The 18365-nt window shown below is 41.1% G+C and overlaps 1 protein-coding gene across 1 annotated transcript in view; it reads right to left on the bottom strand.

Moving 5' to 3' along the window:
- Nucleotides 1–12610: 12610 nt before the first annotated feature.
- The window catches only part of TM9SF2 (transmembrane 9 superfamily member 2), a 63760-nt gene continuing 58005 nt past the window's right edge, over nt 12611–18365 (bottom strand). The window contains exon 17 of the mRNA XM_037896410.2: nt 12611–13984. Coding sequence (XP_037752338.1) covers nt 13917–13984 — 68 coding nt within the window. The 3' untranslated portion in view covers nt 12611–13916. The remainder of the gene's footprint in view (nt 13985–18365) is intronic.

Genomic DNA, 18365 nt, shown 5'->3' with positions numbered 1-18365 from the left:
CTTGAGAGGTCATCTAGTCCAGTCCCCTGCACTCAAGACAGGACTAATTATCATCTAGACCATCCCTGACAGGAGTTTTTCTAACCTTCTCTTAAAAATCTCCAATGATGGAGATTCCACAACCTCCCTAGGCAATTTATTCCAGTGCTTAACTAACCTGACAGTTAGGAAGTTTCTCCTAATGTTCAACCTTAACTGCCCTTGCTGCAATTTAAACCCATTGCTTCTTGTCCTATTCTCAGAGGTTAAGGAGAACAATTTTTCTCACTTCTCCTTGTACCGGACGGGGGCCAAACTACTGCAAAAGAGCTCTATCCTGTTCCAAGCTGGACAAGTGGTCTCCCTACTCCAGGGGGAGTTGAGTGAAAAGATGGCTCTGACTGGCCCCCATTTTGCCCCCTCACTCTCATACAACAGTTCCTGGGGCTTTGGTTTCTTTTGCTCCTTCTAGCTAGAGTTGCCTACCTGTAAAGAGAGAATAATCATGCTTTCTTTGCCTGTCTTGTCTATTTAGATTGTAGGTTCTTTAGGGCAAGCACTATCTATTACCATGTGTTTGTACAGGGCTTAGCACAGTGTCGCTCTGAGCTTGCTTGAGTGGTCTCTCATTACTATTGTAAGACAAATAATAATTCTGTTACCTCTTACAGGGGTTCCCCTGTATACATTGGGGTTGCGTTCTTGAAAAGGGCAATGGACACCAAAACAAGATATCCTGGGGAATTTTTTCCCCGTAAGAAATAATGGAATAAGGGGGGAGAGAGGGATGCATTTACAACTTCACCACACTTGCCTATGGTAATGCTCTTTTTACCTAAACAGTGTCCCTTTTTACAATGACAGGTTATACAGTACACATTTTACACATAAAACATTGAATAAAATAATGTAGGACCCTAATAACACCAGTTGGTTCAGAGGAAGGTGCAAGAAACCCCGTAGCAAACAGCTACAAGTCAGGCTTATGTCCTGGACCAGGACGATTTCTATTCCTTCATTATAGTTATAATGATGTAATTGTGGGTGTTTTCATTATCTATATAAAGGTGAGGTTTTCAGAAGTGCTTAGCATTGGCCTAACTGCTCCAATTGACTTCAGTGAAGTGACTTCAGGGCACTTTTGAAAATCCCACCCTTACATGAATAATCCTTTTTTAAAAATATCCTAATAAGTTCTTGGCTTTAGTAATGTCCAATGGCCATGTGTCCCACAGGTTAATTTTATGTTGTATAAAAATATTTCCTTTTATGAATTTTAAATGTTGCCTTTCAATATAATTGAAACGGTTTTTTTATGAACCCTGGTTTTTGTGTTATGAGAAGGGATAAATAGGGGTAAACTTATTTTTTTATAGACTATTCATTATTTTATATCATGTTTCCTTTTATTCACCTCCTCTCTAAACTAAATAATCTCAATCTTTTTGATTTCTCCGCATACAGAAATGTTACCATGCCTCTAATTATTTTTATCAGCCATCCCTGGGCCACTTCTACTTCTGTTATATTGTTTTGAGGTCTGATGATCAGAGTTGACTACAGTATTCCAGACGAGAGTATACCTCTGATTTAGATAATGGCATCCTAATATTTTCCGTATTATTTTCTACCTCATTCTTTATACATACTCACATTTTGTTTGCTTTTGGACTTCTACTGTACACTGTGCAGATGTTTTCATTGAATTTTACACTGTGAGGCACAGATCTTTTTCATGAGTGCAAACTCTTCATTTAACACCCAGCAATACAGATGAGTAGTGTAAACTGTTCTTCAGGGGTTGATTTTGGAATGCACTCCCCCACCTTAGTCTGTCAGCGCCCAGATATTTTTGTTCTTGTGTAGCTGTATCCCCACACCCAGCACAAGTGTGGGGATACAGCTACAAAATCCAGGCATGCTACAAAACCCATCTTTTCCTTTGCTTTAAGGCTGTTGAGGAGGGTGCTAATGTGGCTATCTATATATTTGGGCAGCCCTTCATTTATGTTTATGTTGTGGTTTGTAATGTATAGGGTAGGCACCCAGGGCACTGAGTAGACATCCATCATATGTTAAACGTTTAAAGAAAACAAATAAAATGAATTGTGGTGTCCATCCACCTCATTTAGCTCTGATCTTGATTATCCTAAATAATATTATGTCACCTGCAATTTTGAACTGTCCTTGTTCAACCCTTTCACATATCACAGATGAATATAATAAATAGCACATTCCCTAATACAGGTCCCTGGGACACCCCAGTGTTAACCTTTTGCCATGTTGAAAATTTATCATTCAGGTCTACTTCTTTGCCTATCAAGCAATGCTCAGTGGCAGAAGGTCACAGGTCTGCTCCATGATTTGTACTGGCTGCCTATCAGTTTCCAGACTGAATTTAAGGTTTTAGTTTAAATGCTAAATGGCTCAGAACCTATTTGAGTGAGTTTCCTACTCGTGCCATTCTGCTGTAGCTGTAATCAGTGGATGTGCTTGACCTGGATCCCTTTGATTTAAGGGAAAGGGGGCTGGCAGTGGAGTATTCATTCTCGATAAGGGCTTGTCAATTCGGGAACGAACTCCCGCCATGCACCCATCTCCCATGGGCCCAAAATAGCCCTGCTTTGCTTACCTTCATGGAATGCTGCAAGGTGCATCTATCTGCATGGTTGGATTGGTTTTAATGGGGCTAGATAAATGTGGGAATGGGAATTTGTGTTCTGTTCCCCATCTAATTTAATACTTTGTTTTTATTATTTATAGCAGGGGCACCTAGAACCTGGGATGGCTCCCTTTTGTACTTTCACATACATTTAAAGAAATTAAATAAAAGTAGGAATACAATTGTCTCTTAGCCAATTTGTAATATATGACAGTACTTTTCTTCTGACCCCCGGAATTTCATTTAAGTTGAAAGGTGCAGTCAGTCCTATTATGATCACTGAGATTTGAACACTACCTATTTCCATGAGGAAGTTGTCCATTAATGCTACTCTGGATGTCCCTGTACCATGATCCAGTTTAAATCCTAATAGCAAATGGCACAATATGTCAGAATATGTTATTTGTTGCTTTAGATCCTTTGTCACTACTTTCTAAGTATCTACCTAACGAGAGAGGGTTTGGGACTGGGCAGTAGTTGTAGAGATTTCCTGCATCAAGAATTGTTTTCAGGGTTGGCTAGCTATTTTCAGGACCTGACACTGGCAGGTTCACATAAAAGAAATGTTGATTGATTCTGTTAGTGGTGGGTCTGGTTGGTCTCTCACCAGCCAAGAAGAGCAGAGATCTGCTTTATGGCAGTCGGAGAAATTGATGTTTCTTGATTTGGTTTAGAATTTTCTGTGTCAGTGAAGTCATCCTGTATTCCGCTGATTTTTTAAAATTTATTTTCTGTTAAACAGATTAAAACCTCCTTGAAGCAATCCATCTTGATTTATACAATCCATACTGATTACTTTTTAAACTATTTGGAGTACTTGTGGCAACTGTGATAGTGAGAATTGGGGCCACAAGATAAAAAACGTGGGTGCTTAGTAGTTGAGGAGGACAAGAGAGGGTTGGTTGGGGGGAGAGGGAGTTGCAGGGAAAAAGCTTGAGACTCCCATGTTCTGAAGTCTGAAGGTCTTTTTATAATAATGTTAGCTTGCAAAACTGCAAATACCATTTTGGGTGAGGGGGTCTTAATTTGGAATACTTTGGCTTTTTTAGCTTGTGTCACAAACATTATTTTAACACCTTTAAACTTAATTCATTCTAGGTCTTTAACATTACATTTTGTTGAAATGTTAATTTGTATTTATGTACCCTCCCCTTTTATTCCAGATACCTCTCTTTCAGTAAATTTTACAATGCTTTTAAATTTAAGGGTGCTCATTAAGATTTGATTCATTGTCACATGCATTGAAACAGTGCAGACAATCTTCAGACTGTTGACACTGCAACATTATGTTTCCTTTTGCTATTACAATGGATCATATAAATGTTCCTCTGCAGATCTTTAACTCAATATATTGTGTCACTGTGGAGTATAGATCTCTTAATCTACTATTATTAAAATAGTGGATTAAGCAGCTCTTCAGGATCAGATTATGTTCCATATGTAACAAAACAGTGTAGTTGGGCTTAATATTCATTTTACAATACAAAAAACATTTTAACTATTCTAGCAAGGACTGCTTGAAACTGATATAACAACTTATAAGACACTTACTAATGTATTTGATCATTGCATTTCCATTTTGTTTCCTGTCAAACCAAAGCCTATAACTGTGTCTGCGAAAAGTTAAACTGATTAAATCTGTATTATTTCTTACAGTATTTATGAATATACACTTATACAAGAAATATTTCAACACATATATGAAAATAGCATACAGCATAGCAATCGGTATGGAAAGTACAATTGTGTGTATATAACTCTTTACAATAAGACGTTTTAAAAAACACAAAAAAATTTGGAAATAGATTCAAAAGAGGTTACAAAGATTTAATCAGTAACCTGATTTAGTCAATTTAACCCAGAGCAAACTGGAAAACAGAAGTATTTTTCCATGCAATTTTTTTTCTGTCAACGGTCTTTTTGAATTTGTCACCACGACATGTCAGCCATGTGTTAAAGTCCAGCTGACTAAGATAGTCACAGTTTTGCCAGAATTATCTTTAATGCTATAGACAGAAGGTTGTCAACAAGCCTTTTCAGTGACATCTCCATACTAGTTCAGAGAACAGATGATTAGAGGATTACCAGGCTGCTGTACATGTCAGCTGGGATCTTCAAAATCTCTTCTATGAAGGACCAAATCTGCAGCCAGAAGCTGTTTATGAGATGGAGGGGGGTGGGGGGCAGGGAATGGCATTCATATAAAAGGTATAGATGTGTCACTTGGTTTTGTTTACAAGTCTGCCACCGATAATTGTTTCTAAAGCCCTGTCTCTATCTGGAAATTGAACTCTTGCTCAACCATTAATAAAAACAGTTTAAGTGCTAGTGTGAAGAGAACACAGTCATTTGCAATAACATTTTAGAATGCTTGATAGAGATTTGATATAATCAAGTCATTTTTTTCAAGAAGGAACTTGTCAGAACCAAAGTTCAGCCATGCTATAAATGACATTGAAATCAGTTGTATTCTGTCTTACACTAACACTTAAGCTGTTTTCAACTCCCGTTCCATGCGCACTTACTGTTGAAAACCATTGTCCACGCTGGTTCACTTTCCCATTACACACATGACATACTTTTATACTGGAAAGGCTAACTGCGGTCTAGATAGTTCTATGTAAAGTAAATAAAATTAAGTCTGTGAAAGCTAAAATATTAGAAATTTCTCTCCTGTTGGACGATACCTCATCTCATTAGGCCCTGACGTATGCAAGTTTGAAGATCTACTTCCCACATCTTTTTAACCCCTGTACATCTGATGTTGTGATTTCTAAAGAACAGGGCTGCACAGATGTTTTTGAGGGCCCAACACAAAATGGGAAACTGAGGTCTCTACCCTTTCAAAAAATATTACTACTGAGGGGAGGCTGAGAAGGGCGAGAGGGGTTGGAAAGACAGCCCACCCGCATTAACCCCCGCAGCAGTGACTCCTGTCTCGTGAGTGCGCCAGGCATTATCACCCCACATGCCAGGTCACACCACCACTCACTCAAATTTAGCCCAGCTGCCCCTCCCACTAGGAGGCAGGGATGGCCAGGCCAAACCTGAGTAATGCTGCAACCCTGCATTCCAGGTCACAATGCCACTCAATTTAAGGCACCCTCGCAAATGGGGGACCCGGGGCAAACTGCCTTCCCTGCCATCTTGGAGGCCCTGTTAAAGAAGCTTATGAAATCATGATGCAGATGGGCACAACTTGTAGAAGTTGTGACACCATGTGTCTGTGAAGCAATACTCCAAATACAGAGATGAGTTACATTCTGAAATGTTTGTTCTGCCTGCAAATTATGACCACTTCTACAGCAAACTCAGCTGCCAGATAGTGGTTTTGAAAATGGAAGCATTAATATTTTTAAACTTAAGTTGTAGGTCTGTAGGGATTGTGGAAAGATATTTGAAAGTCTTGAAGTTAAGCTCTGAAGGATGTTGTATTCTAACACTCAGACAATCAGGTCTCTGAAACTTGAACGAAAATTTTGGAATAAAGCTTGTGAACTTTGACTAGTACGTATCCCCACGCAGCTTTCTAAGATGGACTTTCAAGAAATACTCCTGTTTTTACTTAATCCTAAACTAAAAGCTTGTAAAACTTAGTTTTTAACTTTTCTTCATTTTTAAACCCTTTTAATTTAGTCCTACGCTGCTAGCATTTTGAGTACAGCCACTGCTAGCTTCAAATCATTACACTCTGTAAAATACTTGCTTTGATGTAACATAAGGATAAATGAAAGAGACATTTGAAGAAGCCTTAGAGGAGTAAATGGGGCATACCCACCACTGTATCATACTTTCCATGATACTTTAAACTTCTGAAGTCCCCATATAACATTTTTAAACCCCTGTTCTCCCTTAGTAGCCCCACCCCGTGGTTAAGGGTGCTAAAGGGCTTAGGGATCAAAGCCTCATTAAGAAGCTCTCAGTCTTGCCGAGCAGGCTGCTAGCTCAGCACATGGTCCCCCATACAAACAGACTGCACTACATACTTCAGTCAAGAAGCAAACACACCACAAACATAAACACACACACTGGTAATTAAGGAAGGGGAAAGTGGGAGCTCACCAAGGTCACTTCCTCACTCCACCCTGACAATCACATTTATGGTGACTTACATATTCTTATAGACACTATGTAAGTGCCCAGAATTTAAACAGGTGGTTTTTGACAAATCACAATAAATATGATAGGACTGACTGCAGAGAGAAATAAAAATAAAAAAGCATCACAAGTAATATTTCAATTAATTTAATAATGAAAAAGATAACAGGACTGCCTAAAAATACCCTGCAAGGAGGAAATGCAGAGTAAACTTATGGGCCCTTCTTTCTTGAGGTAAAAAAAAAAAAAAAGCAGCAAACTTGTAGTAAATCTCAGGTAACTGATTTCCTATTACAAAGTGAGGCCTTGACACTTCTAAGAGCCAGAAGCCCGGCAGCAGTGTACGTGCTGCATTCAGTCAGTCACCCAGCTCAGGGCTGGAAACACTTCAGAACTCCGTGCAGGTCCACTTCTGAACCCACCCTTTTATTTGTGAACTGAAAACATGGACAATGTGCACGTAGACCAGGTTAGCAGAACACTTAATCTGTACTAAAGCTATACCGTAAGAGTGAAAGTTATATTTCATACAAATGGGCTCTTGTGTAGCTGTATCCCCAGACCCAGCACAAGTGATAGTTCAGCCATGATGTTACAAATTAGTTTCTAGTTTTGTTTCAGAGTAACAGCCGTGTTAGTCTGTATTCGTAAAAAGAAAAGGAGTACTTGTGGCACCTTAGAGACTAACCAGTTTATTTGAGCATGAGCTTTCGTGAGCTACAGCTCACTTCATCGGATGCATAGCATATCGTGGAAACTGCAGAAGACATTATATACACACAGAGACCATGAAACAAAACTTCCTCCCACCCCACTCTCCTGCTGGTAACAGCTTATCTAAAGTGATCATCAAGTAGGGCCATTTCAAGCACAAATCCAGGTTTTCTCACCCTCCCCCCCCCCCCCCCCACACACACATACAAACTCACTCTCCTGCTGATAATAGCCCATCCCTCTTTGAAACCTCTCTTTATAATGCGCATGATAATCAAGGTGGGTCATTTCCAGCACTAATCCAGGTTTTCTCACCCCCCCCCCCCCACACTCCCCTCCAAAAACCACACACACAAACTCACTCTCCTGCTGGCAATAGCTCATCTTACAATGTGCACAGCAATCAAGGTGGGCCATTTCCAGCAATAATCCAAGTTTAACCAGAACGTCTTGGGGGGGGTTTGTAGGAAAAAAACAAGGGGAGATAGGCTACCTTGCATAATGACTTAGCCACTCCCAGTCTCTATTCAAGCCCAAATTAATAGTATCCAATTTGCAAATGAATTCCAATTCAGCAGTTTCTCGCTGGAGTCTGGATTTGAAGTTTTTTTGCTTTAAGATAGCGACCCTCATGTCTGTGATTGCGTGACCAGAGAGATTGAAGTGTTCTCCGACTGGTTTATGAATGTTATAATTCTTAACATCTGATTTGTGTCCATTTATTCTTTTACGTAGAGACTGTCCAGTTTGACCAATGTACATGGCAGAGGGGCATTGCTGGCACATGATGGCATATATCACATTGGTGGATTGCCAGCAGGAGAGTGAGTTTGTGTGTGTGGTTTTTGGAGGGGAGTGTGGGGGGGGGGGTGAGAAAACCTGGATTAGTGCTGGAAATGACCCACCTTGATTATCATGCACATTATAAAGAGAGGTTTCAAAGAGGGATGGGCTATTACCAGCAGGAGAGTGAGTTTGTATGTGTGTGTGGGGGGGGGGGGGGAGGGTGAGAAAACCTGGATTTGTGCTTGAAATGGCCCTACTTGATGATCACTTTAGATAAGCTGTTACCAGCAGGAGAGTGGGGTGGGAGGAAGTTTTGTTTCATGGTCTCTGTGTGTATATAATGTCTTCTGCAGTTTCCACGATATGCTATGCATCCGATGAAGTGAGCTGTAGCTCACGAAAGCTCATGCTCAAATAAACTGGTTAGTCTCTAAGGTGCCACAAGTACTCCTTTTCTTTCTAGTTTTGGTAGTTAGAGATTTGTGGTTAAAAATATTTTCAGAAATTTAGTGTCTATAGTAAGTAGTAATTCAGTGTATAAAGTAAATATGTTGAAGGTAAAAATCTACATTAACAGAAAGTTCTGGTAAATCAGGAAACAGTTAACTCTGCTCCGATGGTTTATACTAACTTGTAAGCGCTTTTGCCCACAGGTGATGCTAGAGCACTTGTTAAGGATAAGACAGAATCTAAGTTGCACATTTTTAACAAGTACTGGAATACCGTAGGGTTGGAAGGATGAACTGAAATTCCACCCTCCAAGTTTAATTTGTAGTATTCTAGTATTTTGTGGCATGTCTGACTTCCACATGATTTGAGACTACCACATTCTCTCTGCAACAGGGGTTAGTTCCCAGTGCTTCTGATAAAAATGAAAGGAAGCCTATAGTGGACAACTATAGAACAATCTGTCCACAGGAAACGTTTCTTGTGAACTCCACATAAAAGCCTTGTATAAGAGACCACATGAGGTGATGATGGTGACAATGAATTCCGGAGGTAATGGTAAGCAGACGACAAGCAGGGAACAGACAGTCACACAGGGTATGGTATAAGGAAGACAGCAGAATGTTGAAAGAATAGAAAGGAAATGAGAGATGGATTGTAGGGAAGGGTAGTGTTTAAGTGAGATTTACCAGGGGAGAGGTATCTGTGTAGCAATACCTCTTCTACACCCTTTTCTGCAAGCATCCAAAGGGTATAGTGTGAATGAATAATACATGTTAGTTGAAGCCATTTTGCAGCTGGATTAAGAAGAGGACCTTGTGAGAGGATGTCCAGTAGCCATGGAAGCTGGAGTGGGGAATTCCAGTTTCTGCTCCAACAGGTCCAAGACCCAAGGTCTCCTTGGCCACTGAGGAGTTATAAGAATTACTGTTGCGTGGTCTCATTTTATTTTCTGGTCCACATATCTCATTAGTGGAAAGGGCAGAAACGAGTAGAGTACTGGGGTTCCTAACTCATTTCCCCCCCGTTGGAGTAACAGCTGCTTTGGTGGGTTGGGGACCCCAGCTGCCTGTCTCTCTCACAGCTACCGTACCATACCAGAATCAGGTAAGGAAGGTGGGTGCAGGCTGGGCACAACTCACCCTCTGGAAAGCCTAGGAGGCTGCCTTCCACATAGGGAAGATTTAACCCTGTGCCTTCTTGGCTGCTCTATGTCTGCAAGGAACAGAGGGGCCCACAGGGAGATGCTGAAGTGGAGTCAGAGGGAGGGTTATACACCTGAGGGGTTAACTGACCAGGGAGGAGAAACATTGGAAAGGGAGAAGTCTGCTCATACCTGCCCAAAAGCTGGGCTGAAACAGTTCACATTGCAGGGTAAGGACTCTTTCTGTAGATCCCACCACTGTCTGCTGTCATGCAGGCTGAGAATCTGGAGATAAGTAGGAGCAGAGTGGGGGTGAGCAGAACATGCAGATCCAAACAACTGATCTCTCTGTGAAGCTGCACAGAAAGGAAAGCAGCCCAGATGTTCAGAACTGTGGGAGATGGTGGGTTGCAGATTAAGATACCTGTGGCTGCTTATATGTAGCTGGACATATAGTATCAAAATACCAAGCAAAACATACACCTGAAAACTGTACAGAGAAACTACCTCTATGTAGAAGTAGCCTCTCTCTAATTCAGAGCAAAACAAGTTTCCATTATGGAACTCTATTTTAACCATCCCTATACCGGCTTGTAAAATGGGTTGGGCTTGAAGATTGCTTTCAGAGTTCAAAGGAGAATTTTGTATTTCCTTCAAGCTTCACAGAATCAGTTTGTGCCCACCTCACTATAATTTGACAAAGATTTGAAACCGAGTTTTGTCCAACATTGCTTTGTTTTGTGATAGCTCGATAGCTTGTTCCTACTCCTTCAATCTTTCCATTCAGTTAAACTGCCCGGGAACCCATGCATTGGCTACATTTCAAAATAGCCTGACATTAAGCAAATTTGAATTTTTGTTGTTGTAGATAAGTGAGGACCACATACTGTTCCCCCTAATTTCAGTGGCAGTTACGGCTCCAGTGCTACGCCAAGTGCCATAAAGAGTAAGGTTTTTTTGCTGTTTATTGCAGTAGGTACAGGTGTATGAGCACATTGTTTTTTCTAACCTGTGATCAGCTACCCCAACAGAGACACTTCCATAACCGTGAACTAATCTCCTGTTGTCTCACATGCAGAACCAAATATTTTGGAGCAGTGGACAAGGGTTCTAGTTCCAGTTCTTCCAAGTATGTTATTAGGGAGACATGGTATATTCACTAGAGTAGAGCGATTTTGATGCCCTGTAACTCCAAAACATAGCATCAGCTTTCAGTTATTTAGACTTAAAAATCACATTGAGATGTAGAATTTGTTTTGAACTTTGGAATAAGTTAAGTCTTGAGGTTATACAGCCCTAAAATGGCTTTTTTTGAAACTTGTGATGCATTTAACTTTTTTTGGGAGGGACTTATTAGTCCACTGAAATCAAGTTTTCAAAGTCTGAAACTGATTTTACAGGCAGTCTCTATTTTAAAACACATATTGCACATTGTAAGGCATTGATTGTAGCATCAAACACACAGAGGCATTAGGTCATATAATGGACTTTTAAGAGGAGTAGTAAAAGGTTTAAGAAGTTATTTGGAAACTATACTATTCTGAAAAAAAATTATAGTGATCAGCTGCAAATACAGTGTCTGCATACACACTGTCAAGATTACTTCACTGTAACATCACACTTCCATTAAACTGAAATTCTCAAGAAAAACCAATCATAAGTAGTACTGATCAAAACTTGGGAGTTTCCATTTTGTAGCAAATTTTAACATTTCAGTTTGTTTCGTTTGAATTCAGACCAAACAATATTTCTGATATTTCCCCTGAACTCAAAATTCCATGAGATTTTCATTTTAAAAAATAACCAAACATGGCGTTGTTTCCAAAGTAAGGTATGCTCTGTAGGATCCCCTGCAGCTACTCAGGGCTCATCTACACTACCACTTAAGTCGACAGGAGTGTGAAAAAGCCATCCCCTGAGTGACATAAGTCACATCAACTTAAAATGGTGTCTGCATTGCACTATGTTGGTGGGAGACGCTCTGCCACAGGCATAGCATGTCTTCAGCAGACACGCTACAGCAGCATAGCTGCATCGGTGCAGCTGTGCTGATGTAGCACCCTAGTGTAAATTAGTCCAGACTGAAATTGACATGATTTGACAGATTTGCTGCTGTATGGTGCACATAGCAGGGTGAAACTGACCTGGGTTCCACAGAAGCATACTACTTTTGATGAACTGGCATTTTTGATGGAAAACTGGTTTCACTGGCAAATTTCTGATGGGCTCTAATTTTAAATATTTTAGAAAAAAATCTTTCCATTAATGCTTTTAAATTATCCATTTAAAATATCCCTAAATCAAAGTAACAAAATACATAAACAATCTAGGGATCAGAGTTAGGATTATGTTGTGACAAGCCAAGTATTTATACTTTTAAGTAAATACTGATGATCGTTGTGGGCAGAGTCCAATTTCACTGAATCAAAATGTTTGAGTTTTGTAGATATGATAGGTATGCACACTTGTCACTTTGCAAATATATCCAGTTTCATAAATGAAGATTTTGGGGGGGTCTGAATAGTTAAGAGTTCAGAATTAAGCTCTAACCAGATAAACCAAGAATACAAAAGTTATCCAAACTTGTGTTTTTCTGTTTTTGAACAAAAAACTTGGAAAACTGCTTTATCTTAAGTAACAAGGAATCCGGTGGCACCTTAAAAACTTACAGATTTATTTGAGCATAAGCTTTCGTGGGTAAAAACCTCACTTCTTCAGATGCATGGAGATGTAAGTAAGTACTTTACATAGCTTGGAGATCTTAATAATGACAAGTTACCTTAACCAACAATATTTTTATTGATTCAGTATTTGAGCATCATTAGATTAAGGTCTTTTAGAAAAGCATACCATTAGAAAAATCACACAAAAGAAATTTAATTTATGACTGACAACTAGTACATGCAGTTTAATAAAATTTTATCAGACTGTGGGAAACATGCTGCCCTTGTTGACAGATGAACAGTTATGAATCTAAATTATTGAACAAGATAACATTTCAATTTTGTTCAAAGGTACTGTGGAATAATTAATTCTAGTCAGTCACCTGGAACTGATAGTTTCTCTGAACATGAGGCAAAAACAGTGGTTCTTTTTTTTTTTTTGCTTAAATAGATCTAGCCACGGTTGCTTTATGGAATATGCATCATTAAGATCAGTTAAAAAAAGATCAGCAGTGAATGCTGTGCATATATTAAGATCTTCTCCACATATGATTTAGTCTCAGAAAAAGTAGCTTGGTTAAGGGCTGGATTAATCCTGTAGTGCATACGTGTAATGTCTAATTTCATTCTCATGCACCACTATCACATTTTAAGCATTAGTCATTTAGGACAAATAACTGATTTTTTCCCAGATCAAAAGGAGTGTCAATATACATTAACCAAATACAGTAAAATGCAATAAAAGACTCCACATAATTTTAAAACCTCCCTTGTCAATATATTTGTATTTACATAACTTCATAAACGTCTAATATGTAATGACCCACTGAAGACATTTTTACAACAAGGTTATGAATTTATAAATTCAAAGACTCAGAGGCACATAGTTTAAAAGGCCAACAACACTGAAACCAATGAAGTCACAGAAATTGGAATATTTATGGACATATCACTAGTACGAAATAAAAAACACATCCAAAACAGCAACCCACCTTGGAGACATCCTTTAAAGTTAGCATGATAAAAAGTTCTCATTTCCTTCAAAAGAAAAATAATTCATCCCTCCTACCAAGCCTAGAAAATCCTATTTACAATTGTACTTTATTCAGCAGTATCAAGTTGTGTAATACAGCCACTTCTATTCTGCCATTAGAATTTAATGTTTCTATTACAGTATAGTTATATTTACAAATGCTTATAATATTTAACTCTGGTCTTCATTAAGATTTGAATGAAAACAGATTGTTAAATCACAATACAAAAAGTGTTTTGAGGAGGGTGTATATTCAGTATCATTCCCAAGGAACAAGATGTCATTACTTCTGATAAAGCTTAAGTTCACCACCAAGAACAGGTCTTTAAATTATATTAATGAAGATTAAATCTCTTCTGTGCCAAGTTTCACACACTGGGTTTTCTTTAGTCAGTCAACTTTCACCACGCTGTAAATTTTGGTCACAAACCAAAAGCATGCAAAGAATCCAATTGTCCCTACAAAAAAAAAAATTTTTTTTCAAAAAGTAGATTCACAAATATGGAAATGTACACGTAGACAGAATTCTTCTTTCAAAACAAAGAGTTACACATTAGCACAACTAGTATAGGGTCTAACACAGAAATTAGAAACTCACTCTGTGTGTAGGACCAAATTACATTTTTCTGTACACCAGGATATAAGTTTAGGACTACATATTATCCTCCACAGCTGATTACCTACCAGTGTCAATGGAAAGTTTACATAAAGATAGAATACGGTATTTATATAGTAACTGAACTTTAATCAAATTTTTATTTATCAATGCTTCATTACATTCAGCATCACTCAGTGGAAGAAATTACTCACCTTTAAGACCAGAGCTATTTCTGTTCTTTGTTTTTCTTTTCTCTCCCCCTGCCATCTCCACCCCAAGTCTTTCATTTCCCTCCTTTAAGCATTTCCCTATCAGGTTCACAACCACACCTTTCCCGACTGCATCTGCTCAAGTGATCAGCTATGTATGACATTAATAGTGTCATTACACTGTTCAGTTGACACCTCAATTACTGTGGGCAAACTTAGGAAGATAGTACTGCACTGATTTACATACACATTAAAAACCCTTTCCAAATTCGGCAATCAAGTGGTGGAAAGATTTTTTTTAAATGAAAGGAGAGGTTATTCACTTTGTGCAATAACTGGAGTTTGAGATGTGTCCCCCTATGGGTGCTCCACTTCAGGCGCACATGCACCAAGCCTTTGATCACCGATTTTTGGTAGCATTGGTCGTTCAGCCCACACATCCTTGTGCCCCGCACTCAGGCTTCATAGGGCTGCATGGGCGAATCGCCCTCAGTTTCTTCCCTACCATAGTAGGAAACTCCTAAGTAGAGGGGAAGGAGGGCAGGTAGCAGAGCACCTACAGAGGGACACATCTCAAAGAACTTGTTACTACACAAGGTGAGTTGTAAGGTCTGAGGCCTCTTTCTGCAGTAAAAGCAGCAGCCAGAGTGAGAAACAGCAGCCATGTACTAAGTTGCAGAGTCACATCCTCACATTCCATCTATTGCACCAAAGCAATGTCCTATCAGGCTGTTAAGAAGGCAAGCCTGTCCTAACAGAATCTACCATCACCAGATAAAGCAACAGATCCTAATATGTTTAAAGAAAACTTTGCTAATATTCTGTCTGGCAAGAAACCACTTCACAGTTGTGATTGTGAAATCTATATTGTTCTGCCTTTATGGTCCCTACTTCTCTATCTGTATGGTCTCTGTCTGATTCGTTATTGTTTGTCTGTTGCATATTTAATTTTTCAAAGTTTAAATCAATGAAGGTGGTGGGGTCTGATTATGGTTTTGTAATCGGCTAGGATTGGTGAACAACAGTTTTGTAGCACTTTAGTTTAAAATGATTAGTTAGGGAAAACGAAGCAGGACCCAAATTTTAACTATATGAACTGGGGTTCAAAGGGAAGTTCTTTGGACCTTAACGCTAGGACACAGCCCAGGATCAGAGCTGCCAAACCTCAACACCCCGCTGATCATACCGGAGCTCCAGCTTCTGCACGGATGACCTAATCTTGACCGGCCATCAAGAAAAGTTCATCTGCCTTACTGGGAGTGGTGAGCATTGTATGCTTAGCATGCGTATTCTGTTTTGGTAACTGTTAATAGAGGTTAAGGATATTACTGTGTAAGGCTCTTTCACTGGTAAAAGGCCCTACAGACCTGTACAGCCCTGAGTCCACTGGGAATGGGTGTTGGCCCATGGAAGTATAGAGTTGCTTCCCTTATTTCCTGAGTACCCAAAGGGGTGTGTGAGAGAACCCTAAATTGTGTGGGTAACAGAGTAACCTCTCCTTCTCTGATTAGCGTCCCTGTGGGTGCTCCACTTCAGGTGACTCCCCAACAGTGACCCCCTTAAGGAGGTGGGAGGTTCGGAACAGAGTCCAGCACTGAAGAGAGAATGGTATTGCCTTCTTGCAGCCTCCAATCTAGCAGAGTGAACCAAAGCATAATCAATGCCTAGAGAAAGTATGCACTGAAATCCACATTGCAGCTTTGCAGATCTCAGCAACTGGAACATCCCTGAGTAGGGCTACAGATGTAGACTGATCTAGTAGATAGAATGTGCAGTCACTCACATGGGAGGCTGAGCATAAGCCAAACCGTAACAGGTAATATATACAGAGATTCATTTAGAGAGAGGGTGTCTTTTCATGATCCCCTAGACCGGGGGGGCAAACTATGGCCCATGGGCCGAATCCGGCCTGCCAGCTTGTTTTAATTCAGCCCTCGAGCTCCCACTGGGGAGCAGGGTCTGGGGCTTGTCCCACTCCAGCCGGGGAGCAGGGTCGGGGGCCACTCCACGTGGCTCCCGGAAGCAGCGGCATGGCCCCCCTCCGGCTCCTACACATAGGGACAGCCAGGGGGCTCCGCTCTGCATGCTGCCCCTGCCCCAAGCATCGCCCCCAATCTCCTGGGAACTGCGGCCAACGGGAGCTGCAGGGGCAGTGCCTGCAGACTGGACAGCGCGCAGAACTGCCTGGCCGCGCCTCTGTAGGAGCTGGAGAAGGGACATACTGCTGCTTCTGGGAGCCCCTTAAGGTAAGTGCCAGCCAGAGCCTGCACCCCTGAGCCTCTCCTCACGCCCCAACCCTCTGCCCCAGCCCTGATCCCCCTCCCACCCTCCAAACCCTTCGATCCCAGGCCAGAGCACCCTCCTGCACCCCAAACCTCTCATCCCCAGCCTGCACCCCCAGCCGGAGCCCTCACCCCCCATGCCTCAACCCCCTGCCACTGCTCTGGTTCCCCCTCCCGCCCTCCAAACCCCTTGGTCCCAGCCCGGAGCACTCTCCTACACTCCAAACTCCTCATCCCCAGCCCCAGAGCCCGCAACCCCAGCCAGAGCCTGCACCCCAACCCCCAGCCCTGCTCGCTCTCCAAACCCTTCAGTCCCAGCCCGGAGCATCCTCCTACATCCCAAGCTCCTCATCACCAGCCTCCTGCCCTGCATCCCACCCCACCACGGAGCCCCCTCCTGCACCCTGAACTCCTCATTTCTGGCCCTACCCCGGATCTCACACCCCGAACCAGAGCCCTCACCCCCTCCGAACCCCAATTTTGAGAGTATTCATAGCCCGCCATACAACTTCTATTCCCAGATGTGGCCTTTGGGCCAAAAAGTTTGCCCACCCCTGCCCTAGACCTATCCACAATAGGGACAAAGTCTAGGGGACTTCATGAATGCTCTGGCTCTGTCCAAGTAAAAGGCCAATGCCCTCTTAACATTTAGTTTATGGAAGGTTTCTTCCTCTGTAGACTGATGCAGCTAAGAAAAGAAAACTGGAAGCTAAATAGTCTGGTTAACATGAAACTCAGAAGAAACTTTAGGTAAAATTTTTGGATAGGATTATAATGATACATTCTCCTTGGAGCACACAGTAAATACAGAGCATGCCATCAGAGCCCCAATCTCCCCAACCCTTTGTGCAGAAGTGAAAGCCACCAAGAAGACCATCTTCATAGAAAAATGTAACAGACAACACACAGCTAGTGGCTCAAAAGGCTCTCTCATGAGACTGTTAAAAATCAGGTTGAGACCTGAAGTGGAATAGAACCTCTAATTGCGGAAAAAGGTTCGTAAGACCATTCAGGAACCTCATCATGCTCAGATGTGCGAAAATGGAGAAACTGTGTACTGGCAAGTAGAAAGCTGTTATTGACACTGAATGAAACTTGATGGAACTCAGAGAGAGACTGGATGTTTTCAATTCCAACAGGTAATCCAAGGCTATGGAAAGAGATAACTTGACAGGTGAAAGATTACGGTGATTACATCAAAGATGAAGTCTTTTCCCTTTATGACGGTGTGTCTTGTAAATTCCTTCCTGCTATTTAACACCACATGTTTTACTCCCAAATGAACAGGATGCTTCTAATCCCAAGAACCACTGAGGAGCCATGATTGGAGTTGGAGAACATTCAGATTGGGCTGAAGTGTTCAATCCACATTCTGAGACAACAGTTGAAAACTGACTGGGAGCTGCCACAGAGGGAGAGAGGCGAGTCTGACGATGTAAGGAAACCAAACTTGTCTTGGCCAAGTTGGTGCAGTCAAAATGACGCTGGCTTTGTCTTGCTTGATATTGTTTAAAATCTTTGAAAGCAATGGAGTCGGTGGATATACATAAAAAGACCCTTTGTCCACGTAATGAAAAAGTCATCTCCTAGAGATTGGGGATCGAGTCCTCCTCTGGACGAAGATTTTCTACACATTTTCCTGGTTGCAGTGGTGAAAGGACAGACCTCAGGAAATCCCCAAGCAAAAAATTTTTTGCTTGGGTTCAAGAGTCCAACTCCCATTTGTAATTTAGCGAAAAATGTCTGCCAT

This window comes from Chelonia mydas, chromosome 1 (assembly GCF_015237465.2).
Source record: "Chelonia mydas isolate rCheMyd1 chromosome 1, rCheMyd1.pri.v2, whole genome shotgun sequence".
NCBI lineage: Eukaryota > Metazoa > Chordata > Testudines > Cheloniidae > Chelonia > Chelonia mydas.
Note: the sequence above shows the minus strand (reverse complement) of the source record. Positions and strands in the feature narration are given on the sequence as shown.